The 21,558-nt window shown below is 42.3% G+C and overlaps 2 protein-coding genes across 72 annotated transcripts in view; one reads left to right on the forward strand and one right to left on the reverse strand.

Annotated features, from left to right (window-relative positions):
* ANK3 (ankyrin 3) overlaps positions 1 to 21,558 on the forward strand; it is a 336,323-nt gene that overhangs the window by 274,192 nt on the left and 40,573 nt on the right. For 27 of the 50 annotated variants that reach the window (XM_083614364.1, XM_083614400.1, XM_083614354.1 and 24 more), the window contains 4 exons: positions 3,958 to 4,064; positions 8,898 to 8,930; positions 11,554 to 11,778; positions 18,325 to 18,479. In XM_083614364.1, coding sequence (XP_083470490.1) covers positions 3,958 to 4,064; positions 8,898 to 8,930; positions 11,554 to 11,778; positions 18,325 to 18,479 — 520 coding nt within the window. The remainder of the gene's footprint in view (positions 1 to 3,957; positions 4,065 to 8,897; positions 8,931 to 11,553; positions 11,779 to 18,324; positions 18,480 to 21,558) is intronic. The other 23 variants (XM_083614373.1, XM_083614359.1, XM_083614372.1 and 20 more) reach the window with 1 other exon arrangement.
* LOC310762873 (uncharacterized protein) overlaps positions 1 to 21,558 on the reverse strand; it is a 107,102-nt gene that overhangs the window by 32,640 nt on the left and 52,904 nt on the right. For 17 of the 22 annotated variants that reach the window (XR_014548237.1, XR_014548238.1, XR_014548239.1 and 14 more), the window contains 2 exons: positions 7,205 to 7,409; positions 6,342 to 7,098 (listed from right to left, as the gene is read on the reverse strand). The exons of 2 other annotated variants lie outside the window; for them this stretch is intronic. The gene's annotated coding sequence lies outside the window, so the exon portion shown is untranslated. Of the gene's footprint in view, positions 1 to 5,284; positions 7,099 to 7,204; positions 7,410 to 21,558 lie in introns of those variants that run through there. 3 more of the 22 variants (XR_014548234.1, XR_014548235.1, XR_014548236.1) reach the window with 1 other exon arrangement.

Here is a 21,558-nt window from a genome sequence, read left to right on the forward strand (position 1 = left end):
CTCTCCTTCCTTATTGTCTCCCACTATTAAATTGTTAGCAGAGTTTGGTCTTTTTATTTAAAAAACAAAACACCTGTGCATGCTGCTTAGTTTTGAGAGGCTGCAGGTGAAACATTTTTGGAGTGTTCATTCCTTTTCAGGCTATATTCTACGGACAACTGCATGAATATGCCAGTGTATTTCTTTTGATTAAAAGAAGTTTCACCCAGACAGTCAGAATATATAGCAGCTGGATATCCAATTCTCATGCTGTAGAATAGGGTGTGTCTTTACAGATTGCTGTTTTCTGCAGGGAATATGAAAGAGTCCTTAATTCCCTAATGAAAGGGCTTTAAGAGAAGTGGCATTCATTAAAAGTTTAAATGTAGCATTCTTGTGCAGTGACCTGGATAGCAATATTTTGGTATTCCTGTCGTGCTTAGCAGGCTTGTGTGCCCACAGTGGCTTTCAGTATGCTTGAATTGCTATTCCTGACTTCCCTGATTTTGGCAGGAGTGGCAAATCTTAATTTTAACCCTCTTGTGAAGTGTATCATATTACCTGTAATCTGCTGACATGGGGGTCAGGTCAACCACAAATAAGCCTTAGTTTAAAACAACAGCAATAACAACAACAAGAAGAGATGAGTTGGGCAATGGTTCCAGTTTAATGTGAAATAGGAAAATGCATTTAGGATTGTTTACGGCAGAGCTTTCCAAACTTTTCATGTTGGTGGCACACTTTTAAGACATGCATCATTTTACGACACCGCCATTCAATTTTACGAGCAAACCGGAGGTTAAACTAACCCCTTTCCAGCCCCGGGAGGAGCCCGGGGAGCTTTCACGCGACACAACTGCACACTGCAGCTTACACACTAACGTGTCGTGACACACAGTTTGGAAAGCTCTAGTTTACAGTATAGGGGTTAAAGGTATATAGGGATGGTCTGTAATAGTCCTCCGTGTTGATTTCTCAAAGCTTCCTTTCTTCAGCTAAAAACCTCCAGTATTCATTTTTTGAAATAGAAAATACTGAATACGTAACACTTCTTACCTAAACTGCTGCATGAACACACAATTGTTAATGAGGTATTTAATAAGAGATTTCACCCAGTTACTGAAAGGTCATTTTTTCATTTTTCAAATCCACTTTAATTGGACTCAGACGCCCACTGTGCTTTTTTAGTTTTAGTTTTAGATAAACACACACACACACTGAGGGCACTCGGGCAAGCTAGAATTCAATAGAACTACACTCCCTGTGCTATAGGAAGATATGTGGAGTATGAACTGCCATAGATAGGAACATACAAAGCTGCCCTCCACTCAGACCATTGGTCCATCAAGCTCAGCATTAGCTACCAGGGTTTCCCAAACATTGGTCTACAACTACAACTCCAATCATTCCTAGCCATTAGGACCAGTAGTCGGGGATGATGGGAAGTGTAGTCCAAAAACAGCTGGAGACCAATGTTTGGGAAACCCTGGCAGTGACTCACTAGCATTTCAGACAGGATTTCCCAGCCCTGCCTCGAGATGTCAGGGACTGAACCTGGGACTTTCTGTGTGCAGACACTGAGTTATGGCTCTTCCTACAACAATGTAAGAATACAGTACTAAAATTAGTTTTGGGTCCATCTTCGGCATATGACTGAAGAAACTGTTTTCATAAAGATCTTCCTTGGAAATATATTACAGCTTTTTTAATGGCTTTTGGTGAGCTATGAAAACATTTTTATTTTGCCAAGCCATTAGTCTGGGTTGAATTTCGGTTCCCCTGCTTTTGAGTGGCTTTAGCTTTCTGTTACTACTTTTGATTATTTTATTTCATTGCACTGCATTTTATTGTTCAGATTAGAAGATGCCTTTGGTGTGGGCTGAAAGGTGGGTTGTTGTTATTCTTTTCAGATAAACAGAATAGTTATTTAAAAGTGAAACGCTAAAAAGCAGGAGAAACGTAGAAGCAGGAATATTTGGCGCATTCGTTTTTTTATCTCGAAAATTCATCTTTGCAAAGGAAGGGAGAGAGCACTTTCCTAATCTGCCACTGGCTTCATCACCTTGACTGCTCATCCCCATGCATAGCACATAGAGATGGAACTGATAAATTATTCCTGACATGGGAACCTGAAAATTATTTTTGAAACAGTCTGTGAGCTGGGAGGCTGGTTAATAATAGACGCAAGAAGGTTTCATGTAAGTCAGGCTACAGTGGCTATCTTTATTCATGCTTTAAATATAGTCAGAAAACAATTTATTTTTAATTTTCGCTGTAGTTTGCAATGGGGTATTATGCTACTGCCAGAGAGGCTACTGGTATTTTTTGGCTACCCTGACACTTTGTTTCTCAGGATTCTTGAGCTGGTTTGTCTGCTTTTGAGCACTAACAGACATTGAGGTTATGTGAGGCTTGAGGTGGTTTAACATTAGAATATATGGAAACAATATGTAGTTGTCTCTGTAACTCGGTCCCTTCTGAAGGCTACACTGTCTCCAAACTCACTATTCTTTGGGTACCATTTAATTGTTTGCCAGCAATTTCAGCGTATGCAGTTAAAGTGGATTTGGGACTCTGGCATGAGAAGTCAGCTTCCCCATCCCTTCTCCAAAATGGAACTTCTGGGGTAGGGAAAATGAAAGGAAAACTTGCTGGAAAGTGTGAGATAACGGTGGTGCCAGGTGATATCATATAACCTCTGTTACCAATGCTCAATAAAAAGCAACATCGTATGACCTCTGTGCAAATTTTGTGCGGGGGGGGGGGACTAGATGAATGCTCAGTAAACAAGAAGAGCTCATAGATTCTAGCTGGCATGCAATATGACACAAAGAAGGAAAAAACAGCTCATTTAAATTGCCCTTTTAAAATTGCTCTTTTGTCTTGCTTGCTTGTTTTATGGTGACTGCTCAAAGCCATTTCTGTTATCGCTCTGCAGGCCCACCTGCCCCTTCGCCAGTCTGGATCAAGTCTGGTGCAGGGCAGTAGAATTCTAGTTGCTTGTCTGCCCATCCCTCAACATTTGACATATGTAAAATAGGAAATACATGCATAGAGGGAGTGATCCAAGCACTGTCTCAAGGTACATGATGCAGTTTTACTGGTGAAGCTGCCTGGACAGTAGGCTGCTTGGAAGCCATAGATCAGCACTGCGTTTAGGTTCTCCTGCACAGGATGCTGAGCTGAGGTGGCGCAAAATAATAATAAACAAAAAATGATTTATTGGGGGCCCCAAATTTGTCCTCGCTCAAGACGCCCTATTACCAAAGCCCTTCCCTGCACGAGATATAAGTAAGCCACTTTAAGGAACAGAAAGGTATAAATATTCCATGGGCAAAATATATAGCCCTGGTGGTGTGCACACAATCTCCTCCATTCCACCCCTGGTTTTGAGGGACGAGGATCAGATCACACTTTATCAAGTGCATGTACCATTTCAATGGGACGCAGGTGGGGCCTGAATCCACAGCCACAATACTGAATATACCCAGTTTGTCTAGAGTTGTCAATGTGTATTCTGTGTTTAGTGCAGAGATTGTTACTGGGATCCCCATTGAGATGCCATGGATAACATACTTGCTTATCGTTCTTTCAAATCACTGTTCCCTCTGAGCTCATTTTGTTGCATAGTGGTCAAGAGTGTCAATCTAGGACTGGGGAGATGCAGGTTCAAATCTCCAGTCAACCCCGAAAGTGACCTAGAATAAAATAAGGTGATAGACCAAGGCAGGATATAACTGTAATAAATAAACAGAATGGGCACTACCATGAGCTAGGCTGCTATGTCCTACATAAACAAGGGTTGTAAAGTAATTAAAGTGATTGGTGTGTGTGGGTGAGAGAGAGAGAGAATGATTGCGGGTGTTGTAAGTGCTAATAAAAGGTCGATTTTATTTCTCAGTTGTGATATACCACAGGAAATGCTTGACTTTTTTCTCTCTGCTGAGTTAATATTTCTTCTCTTTCATCTCTTTGAAGCACCTGACGTTTCCAAGAGAATTTGACTCTGATTCGCTCAGGCACTATAGCTGGGCCGCAGACACCTTGGACAATGTCAATCTTGTCTCCAGCCCCATCCATTCTGGGTGAGTTACCTGAAGGATTTCTCTCATGTCATTATATATGAAATGAAGCAATAGTTGGGGGGTGGACGGGAAATAGCCCTGGTGAAATTTCTATTTCTGTTTTCCCCAAAGCCAGGGACTTGAGTGTAAGCCTCATCGGAACAACAACCAACCACACCAATGCATGCTATGTTTTAAAGTTACAGGGTTGCACTCGGGCAAAAAAAACTCTATAAAAGCATGGATAAATTAATAGGAAAAATAGTGTTACTTACTTTGCCATTCCGGAAATATAAAAACATTTCTTTTAACATTTCTGATTTGGCTTGTTGAACTGCAGTTCTCTTCTGCAGGGCTTGCTGTGGGAAAGGGGTTTGGGAAAAGTCCCGGTGCATCTTTGGGTCCCACCCAATGTATGGTGGTTATTTCTAATTTATTTGGAGGCTGTGGAGAGGTTCTCTTTAAGAGAACAGAGTAGAACTTAGCCCTTACTATTTTGTCAGATTCCATCTAATCTGTTTTCAGTTGGTCAAACCATATGTGTGGCACATTTACATGTGAAAAGCAAGGTGCATTTAATACCAGGGCAAATAAATGCTTGTAATGAATGACAGTGGGTGCAATCCAGAGAAATACTGTGCCCAGTTAATGTTCGAGTTACCTAGATTTCAGTCAAGCCTTTTAAAATCAGAATTAACTTGTTTTGAATTGCCCAGAGAGTGAGTTGCAAAGTTCATTACATCAAAACCATGAATAAATTTAACAAATGTTAATAAACCTCTCTCTGTCTTTTAAAAAGGTTATTTGTAAATGTTTAGATTTAGTTAGTATAATTGCAGTGTGTCTCATTTCCCCTTCCATTCAGAAACATTGAAGAATGTAGTTGTTATAATAATAAACCACAAACATTACATAAAAATGAACGTAGAACAAAAACCAAAAAACAGAGAGCAGAGAGGCACAAGTCATTGTTTTAGCGGCTTACACAGCAATGTTTAAGTCTTAAGTTCTGTACTATATTAGCATTTGTTTTTCTCTAGAATTCATGTCTATAGTGCACAAATAAGAATAAGCGAACAGTATGAACTCATGGAGCCCATCAGTGGTAGGATGTAAATAATGTAAGGATCAGTTTTGAAATGCCCACAAAGGATATTTCCTTTAAAAATACAAATACAGCATATTTGTGTTTTATAATACTACAGCTGGAAGGGGAAAAAACCACTCAAAGTGAGCAATTGTACATACTTCTTCGTGAACTTTCCTTTGTTTTTATTATCAGCATTTCATTTTAGCCCAGATGACAAACTTTAAATCAGTGTATTCCAATAGAATAAAATATATTGGTCTACGAAACCTCAACACACTTCTATTTTATTTAAGTTTGTGGAGGTGGAGAGAGTCCCCAACAGAAAATACATTCAAAATACGACCACAGTATTGTGGGTGACATTCAAATTCTTAGCTGACACACCCTGTAGCCTATTAAAATAGATAGCATGCAATTGCATTTGAAGGACTGCAGCTCATGCTACCCTTGCAAGGGAGGGAGATGCTTCAAAGAGGTGTTGACTCCTTCTACTTGAAGCTTTAAAGGTTAACTAGGAAACATGCAGATTCGTTAAAACACCACCAAATTCTCAAAAATGTAGATTCTGGGAAATTACATGAATTGGGAATTGGGGGAGATGTGGCAATAAGCAAATTCATGAAAGGGGCATTGCTGTTTCTTCACAATGGAAGACTTTATATATAATGTCATAATTTCTAACTTTGATAAACTGTTAACAGGTCTTAATTACCCATCTCCTTGCTGCAAATTGAAGCTACTGTGTTAGCTAGACACATCACAGGCCACTATAGCAAATTTGGCTGCCATTGCAGGCCCTTTCACAATCACCCTACCCAGAATGCCAGGAAACACACACACATACAGTGGTACCTGGGTTCTCAAACTTTATCTGTTCCGGAAGTCTGTTCCACAACCAAAGCATTCTAAAACCAAGGCATGCTTTCCCATAGAAAGTAATGCAAAACAGATTAATCCGTTCCAGGCTTTTAAAAACAACCCCTAAAACAGCAATTTAACATGAATTTTGCTATCTAACGAGACCAATGATCCATAAAATGAAAGCAATAATCAATGTACTGTACTATAAAATAAATAAGGCAGTATTGTAGATAATAAAAATTAAAATATTTTTTCCCCCTTACCTGCACTGATAGTCACTGTTAGGATGGGGGGCTTTTATCCATTTCCACAGGCACACAGTCAATCAATCAGTAGCTGAACTGGGTTCCACACAGTCACAAAAACAAATTAGCTGAAAAAGCCTCAAAATCAAAAACGCAAAATAAATAGCAAAAACAAAAGCACCAAACTTAATCCGTTCTGGAAGTCCGTTTGACTTCTAAAATGTTCAAAAACCAAGGCACAGCTTCTCATTGATGCAGGCGAAACCAGAAACAACAGGCAGCAGCCACACTGGAAGTTCGACTTCCAAAAAACATTTGAAAACCGGAACACTTACTTCCAGGTTTTCGGCGTTTGGGTACCAAGGCGTTTGAGAACCAAGGTACCACTGTACATGGTCCTTCCTAGAGCAAGGTAGCAGGGGATGATGTGGAGAGCTTCCCAGGTGGGCAGGAGGCAGTGAGACCGGCCTCTGGGGGGCACCAATTTGTGACCCTCCACTTGAGGTACTTGCCTCATTCTGCCTAATGGAAGGCCCCTAATTGTTCTCACATGCCCCACTGATTTCAGTGGGTCTACTCTCAGCATGACTGAATTTGAATCCAACCCATTGGATTTACTCAATAAGGATATTTATGCAGAGTGCAGGTGAACATATCTTGAATCAACTGATATATGACTACATCTTTTACCCAGGCATGCAGCAACTTGGCTCCTCCCTTCGTGGTGGGAACAAAGAATATTTCCCTTGCCTCTGCATACTTGGCAGAATATATAGAGGTTGTTTGACCCCCTTGAGTTCTGAGTATGTAGATCTGATATGACCAATCTTTACTCCGCAGGTCAATTGTGTGCTGTAATCTAAGTATAAAAATAACAAATTTACATCATTACCAATTCACATCATCATTATTATGATTTACATTATTATCTTGGTCTTCCTTTAAGGAGCTAAGAAAAAACCTACCCTTCTATCCTCCCAACAGCCATACAGGAGAGGGTAGGCTGGGAGATAGCAGTTGGTTACAAGATCCCCATGTGAGCTTTCCACTAGGAGATGCCATTCCATTTCCTTGTTGCATGCTGAATTTACCCAGTTCACAAAAATGTGTCATGGGCACTCTGCTTGGGCCATTTTGCTTAATTCCACCTCTGCCCCAGATATTCACAACCTACAGAAAAGTAAAGTAGCAACACACAAGTGTTAGTACTAAAAGGCAAATGCCTTGAAACATTCAGCTTTCCGGCATGTAATATGTACTCTTGAAATTATTTTTTTTTACTATTTTTAAAAAGTAGACCTAACTGCTGTAGTAATGACAGAAGAATTAGAAAGGTTAGGTCTAAAATTATCAATACACAATTGCTCCTTTATTACATTACATTCTAATATCCACAATATTTGGGAAATGTGATGTTGAGCTTCTGACACATGATCAAGACCAGCTTTATTGATTAACTGAAAACCAGCTGCCGTATTCTGGCACAACAGTGGCTTTCCCCCATGCCTGCTAACATAAGTCCCAGGTCCTCTGCTTGTCTACATCCCGTTTGTGGTAGGCGGAGAGAGACCAAGTCTGTTTTGTCGGGCATGGAGCCAGCACTGATAGTATGTTGGAAGCAGCATGAGTGCAGTGCTCTGCTGCAGGAGCCAATCAGCAGCACCAATTTGCTCCCAGGGGGAGGGGCCAGGGACTGGGCCAGAAAGCGAACTTTCTCTCTGTTGTTTGCTCCCAGGCATAAATTGGAGGCTTGGCTTGTGGCTTCAACAATACTATCACTGACTTTCCACCCTGCCCTCCCTCAAATCTGGGCATCCGTTTGCTGTGTGGCTGGGAAGGGATTTTACCTAGGCACCCCAGTTCAGCTCTGCATTACATTGCAGGGTTTTGCCTTCCTCCCAGCAACTTTCCTTGTGCTCCATTCTTTTGACATTTGTCACAACTAACAATTGGAGCTGCATGAGGAATTGAGCCGGACCCAAGCAAGCATTAGCAGAGGTGGATATGTTGCTGTCCCAGTGTGTGATCCCCTTAAGGTGTGTTGAGGTGTCACCAGAAGAGCTTAGCCCCAAATTGTGAAGAGGGGAGGCGGGACTGTTATGGCTGCTACGCTTCAGGTTGGTTGATGGAGCCACATTATCCATTCATACCATGGTGGGCCTGCTAGTTATGCAACTCCCGTCAAGGTGTTCCTGCTAATCAGGCTGGGAAGGTGACACTGGCCAGCAATGAGGCTGCTCAATGAAAGGATTCTGCTCACTGTCACACCAGACTCTGTTTGCTGTAGCCAATCAAGTGGTGGCGAGTTATCCCCATTGCAGCCTACATATTGTTACTCAGTCGTGCATCCTAATGGTGCTGCATCCACCATCCTGTTTTCTTAAAAGGTGTGCATTACCTTTGCTGGCACAATTACTAATTAGAATACTTGCTTTTATACATACTAAGTGGTGTTGGCCCTCTTTGGAAAATATTTAAAATGCAATTAAATGCATATTTTATATTACAGAACATGCACGTTTTCCCTGCTTTGATCAAACTGAAAAGCTTTGCTTTTGTTATTATTTTGCCTTTGCTTATGATCGACATTTTCTGTTGCTGGCTTCTAATTATCTCACATTAATTTTTTTCCAATTTGCTTTCTAAATTATTTTGCAGCTATTCCTCTCCACTCCCCCAGTATGATTCAAGGTGATGACACTGTCTGTGACTCCTTGTTTTGCTTCTATATATGTTTATTTATTTATTTATTTTCTCCACAGTTGAAATGTGCCTAGATGGTTTTTAGTGCATCTGATTTCCCAGCCCTTTCTACCTTTTATTGTAGACATCCCACTTCTTTGTTTGTTTGTTTGTGTAGTTTTTAGCGGTTGTCCTGTAGCTCACGTCATTTACCTGGCAATAATTTAGACGATCATCAACTACTAATTATGTTCTTACAGACTGTGCATGATGTGCTCAAAAACATAATGGATAGTAATGTGTAAACTAGTGCGGGGGGAAGAGTAGAGTTTTATCGGCAGGTGAGTTTGGACAAAATATTTAGAAGCAGCATTTTTAAAGGACAAGAAACACTGGTTGAATTTGCCACTGATGTACCGCAGGAGAGTACCATGGCACATTAGTTGTATTCACAGGGTGGGCAAACTGTAGAATCTGCAGGTGGCTGGGCAGCAATATTGCTGAATCAAATCTGCTCATGTTAGAATAGTGCCATCCTGGATTTTGTTGGTCCGGGTAGAGCAGTGTTCTTCAACCTTGGGTTCCTAGATGTTGTCGGAAATTTCGTTTGAGGATGCACTGCTCATAGCGGGTGATGCCCAATGGGCCTTGCCCATGCCCTGAGCAAATTATATATTATTTATTTATTTCACACACACCCACGCACACACACACCGCTTGATTGGAAAAAACAACAACCTCAAAGCGGTTTATGAAGGGAACAAAGCAATAAAATTATCAGTTAAAATAATAGTTAAAAACAACTTTTTAAAACATCCAAAAATAAAATGAAATTGGGAATAAACTAAAAACAGGTTAGCAATGAACTGAAAACAGATTAATTAGGTGTGTGCTGAATTGAATATACCCCAGAACCCTCTGGAATTCATGGCAGATGACTGAGGGCTTCCCCAGCAGACAGATCAATGGAAAAAGAATTCCCAGAAGGCATTAAGTTTGAAAAACACTTGTCTAAAGAGTGAATTGTATCAGTGACTCCTGCAGAGCTGTCTACTGAAACAAGCAGGACACATGTCCCACTGTCACACCTAGCCCCGGACAGGGCACTGGAAATTAATTACATTTGTTGTGCCTGTCTGTATTTGGACCTGTAGGACAGGACAGCGGAATATCTGACATTTCATATGTCTCCCACATATAGGACAGATGATGGTAAAATTGGCAGAAAAATCTAGGTTTAGTAGCACCTCATATCCCCCATAGTTGGGATTGCATATCTCCTGTTGTTTGAAAAAAACCAGGAAGGATGGTCTTATCCATGCACTGTGCATCTCCATGACTTTTCAGAATTTTGTGGCATGAGCCCAATAAAAAGACAGTGGCTTGGCATCAGACTGAATTAATTGAATGTAGCTCCTGTTGAAATCACTACTTAAGCTCCATTGATTTTAATGGGAATTAAGTTCAACTAACTTAATCTGGATCCAGCTCATTCCCTAAAATGTGTAGTAGCATTTTCATGTCACTATGATGAAATCACCATGAATAGTTTACATCCTTATTTAACTGAACCATTGTTAGGCCATTATATCCCAAAAATGGAACTGTGATTTACAGGGCAATCTTATACACATCTATTCAAGTCCCATCAAATTCAGTGTCTGTAAAAGCTTGCATCTTTAATGCCAATTTACTAAGCAGGATCTTAAACACCTGCTTGAAGATGGTTTAAGATTCTGGTTAATAAAGTGAAAATAAAGCATGGTTCCCTATTCTGCATGCAATCTAACTGCGGTTCTGATAAAAGAGAATGTAAACACTGAGAAAGGGAGAGGTGAAGAGGGGGGGTGTCATCCTGTTGCTGATATCCAGCTGCTAAAGAAAATTTTTACCAAAGCCACTTTGTGAATCTGCCCCTTCGTGTTTAATTCTGTGCTTTAAAGACCTGGAAAATCTCAGTAGTAGAACAATGGGTTTGCAAAAACAAAATAAGTAGCTATCATAATACTCAGCAGTTCTGTTGTGCATGTCCGACTTGCTCTTTGAAAGAAACACAGGATGTTTGCAGCAGGCTATCTAATGGTGCCATGTAGCCAATTAGTGCATGAATAATACACTAATATTTTCATAATAGTAGATGAAGACACAGTTAACCCTAGTAGTTTGGACTCTGACACTGTATTCAGCAAAGAAGTTTTGACTAAATGTTTGTCTTGCCAGTAAAATAGTAGAACTTCATGCATATGGTCATTCTAAGAATTCCTCATACCTTCTGCTAGGAAGGTGAGTATTCGCACAAGCCTATGTTGCGTCTATTCAAAATTAAGCCATCAAGTTCAGTGAGACTTAATCCCAGGTTAGTGGATATACTACATTTACTTGAGAATAAATCCCATTGAACAAAGTGTGACTTACTTCTGAGTAGACATTCTGAGGATTCTGCTGATGTCCCCTTCCTTAGCACAAGGTACAAGGGTATTTATCAGTTGACATGTATAGGAATGTTGTTGTGTTGTTTTTTTATTTTACGTTATCTTCTTTCTCATTGGTTTCATTTTAGTCAACATTTGTGCTCATACTTCTTTTTTAAACTACCTGATGACACTTTCTTTCTGTCTTTTTTCTCCTGCAGTTTTCTGGTTAGTTTTATGGTTGATGCACGCGGGGGTTCAATGAGGGGCAGCCGTCATCATGGCATGAGGATTATTATTCCACCGCGTAAATGCACAGCGCCCACTCGCATCACCTGCCGCTTGGTAAAGAGGCACAAACTGGCCAGCCCTCCACCAATGGTTGAAGGAGAAGGATTGGCTAGTAGACTGGTAGAAATGGGGCCTTCCGGAGCACAATTTTTAGGGTGAGTTGTTCTGTGAATCGTATTATTGGCTGCCATTTTGCATCTATAGTTTTGCTTTCCTTTACCATATGGATCTAAGTTGTTGGGTCTTTAAAAATTGAAATAACTTGAGGACTGGAGGTAGGCTTCCACTCCTTTTGCTAGGTAAGCACAGGACTGTCATTTTATCTTAGGCCAAATTCTCTATGGTATCATGAATAATTTTTCCTATGGTAATATGTTATGTTTAAGGGGTGAGTGGGGGTGACCCAAAACCTTCTCTCTTATTCTTGATTCATGCAGATATGTATACAAAGGCAGGATGTTGGGAGCACTGCTGAATTACATGCCCAGCACCCAGTGATTATGGAATGCCATTGATTTCTAAAGGAGTACTCTGTACAAACTATCCGCTCATCCTCGAGAGCTGCAAACATTTACCAAGAGAAGAATGTGCAGCTGAATGTGAATTATGTAGCAGCTACTCTGAGCCGTATACTAACACAAATGCCAACAGCAGACTTTTTCTTTTCCAAAGCTAACATTAGGGGAAACAATCCACTATGATATGGGAGTACATAAATTTATATATGATGATAAATTTTGTTCATTACCATACATGGTCCCCAGTAGAAAGTTCTGTCGGGAATGACAGTTTGTTCCTAATTTCCCCTCTTGTTTTTCTTCCTGCTGCATGGATGTTATTCAGTAAACTGCACCTTCCTACCAATCCTCCCCCTCTAAATGAGGGTGAGAGCATGGTTAGCCGAATCCTGCAGCTTGGGCCTCAAGGAACAAAATTTATTGGGTAGGATGTTTCTAAGAAAAGATATCAAATGTCTACAGTTCTTTTCTTTTCTTTTTATTTAATTCCTTTTTGTTCTGACTTGCTTTTTTTGTTTTGTGTTTTGGTCATTCCCATTTTTTTATTTTTTATTTTTTGGTTCACAACAACAACAAAAGCTTTCAGCTGATTAACCGTCACTGAAAGAAAAAAATCATAGTGGCTTGATTTTATTCTAGCACTGCTCCTGTAATTGATCTTGTGCTTCTAGGCATGTGGAATTCACTGCAAGCATTTCTGCTTTCATAACTTTGTGCTTTTTTCCTATGTTTTAACCAATTTTGACTGTTTCAGCTGCATTGACTACACCTTTTAAAAAGCACTACAGCGACACCACACACATGGTCCTGTTTTAGTTCTGTTGGTAGAGAAGGTATTTGCATGGTTTTGGAGCCAGCTTATGGCACAAATAAATAGCTTTGCCAAATTTGGACCAACAAGGAAGTATTTGTAAAACAGGGGTGGTTAAATATAAGCTTAAGACAGTGGTGTTCAAACTGTCTCCTGCAGGACCCTGGGATTTTATCACAATAAGAAGATCAGTAATGATGGCCAGGCATTCCTAAAAATACAAGTTCCTCTTCCCCAACATTGTGCAACCAAGTGGGAATGTTCCAATGTGTAAACTCAGCTCGTGTGAGGCAGTAACAAGGTCTTAACATATCAGTTATAGCATGTAAGAGGGGATCTTACAATGTGCCATAAAACCACCCCTAATATCCTGAGCTTCCATAGCAGATAAAGTTATGTTTTCTTGAGAGTGGGGAGTCCATCTCCCTTGCCATCTGCTACTGACTTAAAAGGAAGTTCAAAAAACACATTCCTAGAAATTTTACCTGCATCTGAAGTCTGTGATGTTTAATGTAGAATGTTATTCTGAATTCTGTGTTCAGCACATTCCCAAGGGCCCTATGAATGGCCTGAGAACATCTGAGGCCATAGCATTATTGAAGCTGGGGGAAGTTTCCAGGGGGTTGCAAGATAGAAGTATAATTAATATATACCAAAATCTGCATGTGCTTGAGTACTCACAATAGATACTCATTCTTTACCTTTAACTCTGGGCCAAACTAGACACAATCGTACTCATGCAAATAGCAGTTGCTGGTGATTGTTGTTTTTATATAAAAATAAATACTTAAGCACCCTGATGGGCGGGAGGTAGATCCAGATCATCAGCACAGTGGGGGGAAATATTTTTACCTCTTTGCCTCCATTGTGGTCTCAACAGGATTGCTACTCCTGCACAGCTGCTATTTGCAATGGGAGGAAACTCCCAGTTGCATAATAAACATCACTTCTATTTTAGCTCTTTGCTTTCGGACAACTGTAGCTCATCACTTGTGGGACTCACTTTAGAATATTAAGAAGCATGAAAAGTCTGCCTAAACACTAAGAACTTAGAATCTGATCTCCTAATTCCCCATCCCGCCAGTTGTCTATGGCCCAAATGTATAGGTGGGTGACTGATTGCTTGGTTCATGATGTACTCAGAGAGTGCCTATGCACTGAGAATGCCACTAACTCTCTGTATGTATCTTGAAATGCCCAGGAGTGACAGTTTGGCCACCCCTGTGACCAAAGTTCTGTCTTGTTTAATAAAATTCAGTAAATGATCTGGTTGAATAAGATTGGTGAAAATGTTAACCCTTCTAAAACTGAATTATATTTCAGGTTTGAAAACAAAGTATGAATTTTGTGTATATCTATTTACAATTATTAGAAAACTGTGATACTCATATTTAAAATCTTGGGAAGATTTGACTATTTTGACTGCCTGCCTTCAGAGGTTGTGAGGTTCTAACGTAGCATGTTGTTCCAAGTCCTGTGTTCAATACCTGTCTAATACCTTCTCTGTGAGTATTGTTTATGTTCATGCACAAAACTGTGTGCGTCTTATACAGAGAGACAGTATCTGACATATTCGCCTGCAAAGATTGTATTCATAGGATAGCTTTCAATGGGCTTAAACATTTTCTGTTTTGCAAGGCCTGCACAAACATTAGGCAAACAAGTGGAACTGCTATCATCCATCTCTTGTTGAGATGATAGAACCAATAACCAAATGCAACACTAGAAGATTTGGCACTTCACAAAAATAAACCCACAATCTTGTCAGAAACGGAGCACTTTTTCATCCCATTGGGGTGATTTAAACAATGGCTTAATGCACCCATTGAAATCAATGAGATGTAAAAGTGATTAGCTGGGTCATACCCTAAATTGCCTTTAAAAATACTGCTATTACTGTTTCTGATTCTCCCTTGTAAGAGAAAAAAGTGCAACAGCTGAAGAAAGTCTCAGCTAGTACCGCTGCTATTCTTTGATGTTTATGCAGAATGGTGAGGTGTTCTCTCTCTCTAGATATATATATGAGCAGAGCTAAGTACAACCTCTGTGGGAAATTAATGATACTGTCTGTTTAAATGTCTTAAGGCTGCATAATCCATAACTGCTCATGTTTCTCTGATGGAATACTTCAAAGACTTTCCTTGCCCATGAGCAAAGATTTCCATTTTATTAAAAAAGAAAAAAAGGCGTGGAAAACAACCTGTTTGTTTATTACACTGGCCACTTAATTATGCTCTTGTAATCTTTGGTTGAAGGCACACAGTCAGGTAACACTAGGTGTATTATTTAAATAGGGGTGCAAATGTATCCGACCAGCTACCCAAGATACCGTATTTTTCGCACCATAGGGCGCACTGGACCATAGGGCGCACCTAGTTTTGGGAGGCGGAAAACAAGAAAAAATTATTCTGAACCCCAGAAGCCAGAACAGCAAGAGGGATCTGGCTTCTGGGATACCGTGTGGCTGTTCTGGCTTCTGGGGTAACCGCGCCAAGCCTCTTCAGGGCAGCGGGATGAAGGCTCCCCCTGCCCAAAGAGGCTGCACAGGGCTAAAGCAGAAGCCAGGACAGACGCGTCGCTGAAGGGGCACTGCGCCTTCTCTCTCTCTGCGCAGCGCCCCTCCTTCACAGGAGAGGCGCTGCGCAGAGAGGGAGAAGGGGCAGCGCCCTTCAGCGAAGCTGGAGAAGGAACAGAAGAAGACCCTTCTGTTCCTCCTCGGGCTTCGCTGGACAGGCGCGTCGCTGCGAAGCGGGAGGAGGAACAGAAGGAGACCCTTCTGTTCCTCCTCGGGCTTCGCTGGACAGGCGCGTTGCTCAAGGGGCGCTGCGCCTTCTCTCTCTGCGCAGCGCCTCTCCTTCACAGGAGAGGCGCTGCGCAGAGAGGGAGAAGGTGCAGTGCCCTTCAGCGAAGCTGGAGAAGGAACAGAAGGAGACCCTTCTGTTCCTCCTCCGGCTTCGCTGGACAGGCGTGTCGCTGCAAAGCAGGAGGAGGAACAGGAGACCCTTCTGTTCCTCCTCCGGCTTCCAGGACAGGTGCGTCGCGGTAAAGCCAAGGAGCCTGCATTCGCTCCATAGGACGCACACACATTTCCCCTTCATTTTTGGAGGGGAAAAAGCGCGTCCTATAGAGCGAAAAATACGGTAAATACAGCTACATAAGATCATGGTTCTGTCTGAGGCCTACACAACTTTTTACCCACCAAGCTGAGCACAGCTCACCAGATATGTATGGTTGACCATCAGAGGCTGAATAAATCTCTCTTTCTGTTGTTAACATGGAGACAGGTAGGAGGGATTGCAAGCCCTTCACCACAAATATGTGTGTTTGGTTTTAAAAGGTCAGAGGTTGTGCAGGCCTGTTCTACTGAATTCATCAGCGAAGAGCTAGACCACCGATTAGTTAGCTGTTTGAATTGGTGCCCATTGTGAAAGTGTGGAAGACAGAGAGACCAACATAGGCCAGAGCCAGCGACAGATGGAGCAAACTAATTCTACTTTTGTAGAATTCTACTAAGTTCTACAAGTGCAAACTTACGCCAGGGAGAAGGAAGTGGACAGGCAGCCCCAGCCCCTGGACTGATTCTAAGTAAGAAGGACCAAAATATTTCCTCAAATCCTCCAGGTTAAGTTGTTGAGCCAATCTTTTCTACATTCATAGACTAATACCACTAGGTTTTTTTTGACATATGAGAAAGATCACGTCAAGCCATTCTGACATGCAGATGCTCCCGTAAGTGACTAAAACTGCTACAGTTTTGTCCCCATACGATCAATATTTACCAGGGGCTTTAGTATATGTAGTGCTTGAAAAGAAACACATGCTCACACAAATGGCGCTGGAGGAAAATAGGAGTCACAATACAGGTTCTCATAGCCCAGTCTTCTGCAGGCTTATTCCCCACTGAACTCCTCGTGCATTGGATTGTGCTGCACGTTATTTTATAAAATTAGACTGTATATATTTTCAGTTGCATTAATTCTTTGTATGAAAGATTTCATTGGATCAAAATGTACACTTTCCATTAAAGTCAATGTAAATATGGCATGCCAGCAAAATGAACTTATGTTTGCTTGTTTTTTGTTTTATATCTGACTGTGTCTCTTCTACACCTTAGAATCAAGTTGGTCTTTGCCTATGCTGGTGCATCGCCCGTTGATAATTATTAAAGGGCTGTGTGTATTCTGTGATTCTCTGCAAGGGCAGAAAAGTAGAGACTATAGTACTGGGTGCCAAATTCAACTTCCTGAGACTTTCAGTGCTCTCCCTGGTTGTTGTTTTTTAATGTCTAGTCTTTATGACTGTGCAAATGGACTTGAAATTGCATGGGTAATTAAGATTGCCCAGTGGTAAGAGGATGGAGCTTCAGTGCTTTTTTAGATCTTTCTACATCTGTATCTCCTTACTCCTCCCAAGATTAAAACATATTTAAAGTTATTTAGTGTATTTAAATATATTTAAATCAGGCAAAGTGAGCAAAACTTGCAAATCTGGTGAATTTCCACAATATATATTGGCTGAGAAAATGAGCTTTTCTTTACAATATATTTGAAAAATTTGGTGCAAATTGACAGTTCTCTTCTCCCCTCCCCCCCCATTTTCTTTATTTTAAGTCAAAGCTCCCACACAGCCCTAAGTAAACAGCACTGAATATGCACAGAGTTGTTCAAGCACAAGAAAAGCAATATTCAATTTTTAAAAGTAAGTTTGCAACTGGGTGGAGAGCATCAGGTGAAGTCTCTAAACAAAGTGTTGATAAAGAAGATTTCCAGCAATCAGGGTCCTGTGCATCAGTGCCCTGGCATTGCTTCTTACTTCTTCCTGTGACTAGCAGAAACAGAATAAATTGTACAGACTCAAATAAGTTGTCCAGATTGGCTTAGGTTGCATATTAATGCTGGTTGAAAGAATTCAGCTTTTCTAGACACAGAACATGGGTTACTTTGACACAGCCAAATGTTTATGTGTGTTAAGCGCCGAGTACACACAGCCCTGAGTAAATAGCATTATGTATGCATAGCCAAGTGCAGGATCTAAGCTTGCCTGCTGAAACCCTTTCTTTTTATTTGCTTATATGCATTTTTGTAACTTGTTTTTGTTGTCTGTGTAAATTGATGTATGTCAGCACTCCTGTGCGTGCTTATCTAAGTGTGTAATTGGAGTGGATTATTAAAAACAAAAACAAACAAACAAAAAACCTTGCAATTTGAATTGGAAAGGGTTTTGCAGCTTTGCCAGTTATTAACCATTTCCCCCCATGAGCGCACTTGTAGCTGTGTGACAGACAACTCTTGAGTAAGGGAGCAGCACTTAGTAAACTGAAAAAATGCATGTACAATATGAATTGCTTCTTCTTCTTCTTTTATTTGGTGTAGTCCTGTCATAGTGGAAATCCCTCATTTTGGATCGATGCGAGGAAAGGAAAGAGAACTGATTGTGCTTCGAAGTGAAAACGGTGAAACGTGGAAGGAACATCAGTATGACAGCAGGCATGAAAACCTCACTGAAATACTGAACGGGATGAATGAAGGTATATATGCACTGTTACTGTTTTGGCCTGGGCAAATAGCAAGTAGAAACATGTGTTGGGTTTGTTTTTGAATGATTAAAGGTGAATTAGGCGGTGACTATACAAATAGCATTACCACAGTGCCATGTGGCATGGATATAATACCATATATGTTGTTATGCTTGCCAGCAGAAAGATACACAACCATCCAATCAAAGAACCTATTTGCAGTTAAGAAATATATTTCAGTATCCCAATTATTTGTTACAGAAGTGAATTAATGATGCTCATTTAACGTTCCAAGATGGCGGCGCGTTCATACGCTGCGGCTCTGAGCCCCCAATACCTCACCTACTCACGCACAAGACTGATGCCTCATTGGTAGAGGAACTGAGCATCTTCTTTGCTCAGGGTGCAGTTGGTTGGGTTTTATCTTCTAGGGATAATTACCCTATCAAACCTTCACCTCTTCCCCATATCATTCTGAGCCAAGAGTCCTGGCCCAGAGATGACTTGTTAGTGAGAAGATCTTGCCCCTCTATTGGGGAGGCTAGTATGGGGTCTGGGATTCCCACTATTGAAGGGGTAGGGAAGAATGGCGGTGGGGCTAAATATCACTATCGGCGAAGGGTTTTGAGATGCAGTGATGCTCAAACCCCTTCCAATCTATGCCCCATCCCAAGAGACAAGGGTAGGGCGAGTAGGGATCACCCACCTCCGTCATTGGTGTTGTGCAATGCCAGGTCCATAGGCAATAAAACCGCCACCATGCGTGACTTTTGTCTCGCAGGGGATTGACCTGGCTTGCATGACAGAGACCTGGGTACGGGAAGGCGAAGTAATCTCCCTAAATGAGATAACACCTCCAGGTTTCTCTGTCCTCCATCAATCGCGGACTGTGGGTCGGGGGGGGGAGGAGCAGCGTTGTTGATCCGGGACGATTGCTTTTTCAGGGCTCTGCCACCACCGGCGATCTCCAGCATTGAAAGTGTTGGTGTCGTGTGGGGCACCAAGGAGAACTTGGCTGTCTGGCTGGTGTACCGACCACCTGGTGCACCGGCAGCCACCCTGTCAGACCTGCTGGAGGTGGTGGCAGGCTGGGCCTTGGAGTTCCCAAATCTATTGGTTTTGGGAGACTTCAATGTCCATGCCGATGCCGCCCCCTCCTCACAGGCTCTGGACCTAGTGACTTCCATGGCAACACTGGGGCTCTCCCAGTTTGTTATGGGTCCGACCCATCAAGCAGGCCACACGCTGGATTTGATCTTTGGTGCTGGCATGGATGTGATCATGCTCCCCCCATGGAAGTGCCATGGTCTGATCACTACGCTCTGAAAGCCAAGATTGACTTCCCACTCCTCCCCTGCTTGGGTGGCCAGCCTATTTGGGCTCACCCGCGAAGACTGATGGATCCTGATAGATTCCGTCTGGCCTTGAGGGACCCTGCTCCTCCTGGCGACTCATTAGAGACCTTGTCAAGGACTGGAATAAGCGGCTCTTGGCGGCCATCGATGAGATTGCGCCCAAGCGCCCTCTACGACCCCGTCGAAACCGGGTCCCTTGGTTTTCCGAGGAGCTCCGGAAAATGAAGTGGGATCTCAGACAGCTAGAGCGAGTATGGCGATGGACTTGTGACAGAGCTTCAAGAACATCTTATGGGGCGCTTATTAAAGCCTATGAGATGGCTATGAAAGCTGCTAAGAAATCTCACTTCGCAGCTTCCATTGCATCCGCTAGCTCTCACCCGGCACAACTTTTTAGAATAATTAGGTCAATAACGTCCTTAGGAGGACAACCAAATTTAGGCACAAATTCGACCACAGCTGTGAGGCATTTGCGAGATTTTTTTGCGGAGAAAGTCCTGTTGCTCCGCCATGACCTCCCTGCCAATTTAGATACAGTGATAGAACTGGAGGCCCCTCGACTGTCTTCGGGTCCAGTGTTAGAACATTTTGATCAGATACTCCCTGCAGATGTGGATAGACTCCTCCAAGCTGGTAGGCCCACCACCTGCCTCCTTGATCCATGCCCGTCTTGGCTGATTAGGGCGTGCCCAGGTATCGCGTGGACCCCTCTGGTTGAAATTATCAATTTGTCCCTTAACACAGGGACATTCCCAGGGGAGCTGAAGGAAGCAATGGTGTGTCCGCTCTTAAAGAAAACTTCACTAGATCCTTTAGATCTATCCAATTACCGCCCAGTTTCAAATCTCCCATATCTGGGTAGGGTAATTGAGAGAGCAGTTGCTGAACAGCTTGGTAGGTTTCTGGAGGAAACATCAGTTTTAGATCCATTTCAGTCCGGATTCCGTCCTGGTTTTGGAACCGAGACGGCTCTGGTCGCCCTAACAGATGATCTCCGCAGACGACTGGATTGAGGTGGGTCGGGACTGCTGATTCTCTTAGATTTGTCAGCAGCATTTGACATGGTCTATTATGATCTTTTGGACCACCGCCTCGCCAATGTGGGGATACAGGGCATCGCCCATAAATGGCTGTGTTCTTTTATCTCTGGTCAGGGACAGAGGGTGGCACTAGGGAGGGAGTTGTCGTTGCGCCACCCCTTAGTGTGTGGAGTGCCACAGTGCGCAATCCTCTCCCCGATGCTTTTTAACATCTTTATGCGCCCCCTAACCAGATTATTCGGAGCTTTGGGCTGGGTTGTCACCAATATCGGGAGCTTTGGGCTGGGTTGTCACCAATATGCTGATGACACTCAGCTCTATCTGCTGATGGATGGCCACACCGACTCGGCCCTGAACACACTGACCAGATGTTTGGAAGCTGTGGCTGGATGGTTTCGTGGGAGCCGATTGAAACTAAATCCTTCAAAGACAGAGGTCCTCTGGCTGGGTCGGGATGGTATGGGGATGAGGGACCAACTCCCTTCTCTTGTGGGGGCCCAATTAGTGCCATTGCCTTCCATTAAGAGTTTATCCTTGACGTCTCCCTTTCCATGGAGGCGCAAGTTACAACAACAGCCAAGGCGACATTTTTCCACCTTGGCCGCATCAAACAGTTGGTCCCTTACCTTTCCCGCCCCGACCTGGCCATAGTGATCCATGCAATGGTCACCTCCAGGCTTGACTACTGTAATTCGC

This window comes from Podarcis filfolensis (assembly GCF_964270895.1).
Source record: "Podarcis filfolensis genome assembly, chromosome: 5".
In the NCBI taxonomy this organism is placed as follows: Eukaryota; Metazoa; Chordata; class Lepidosauria; order Squamata; family Lacertidae; genus Podarcis; species Podarcis filfolensis.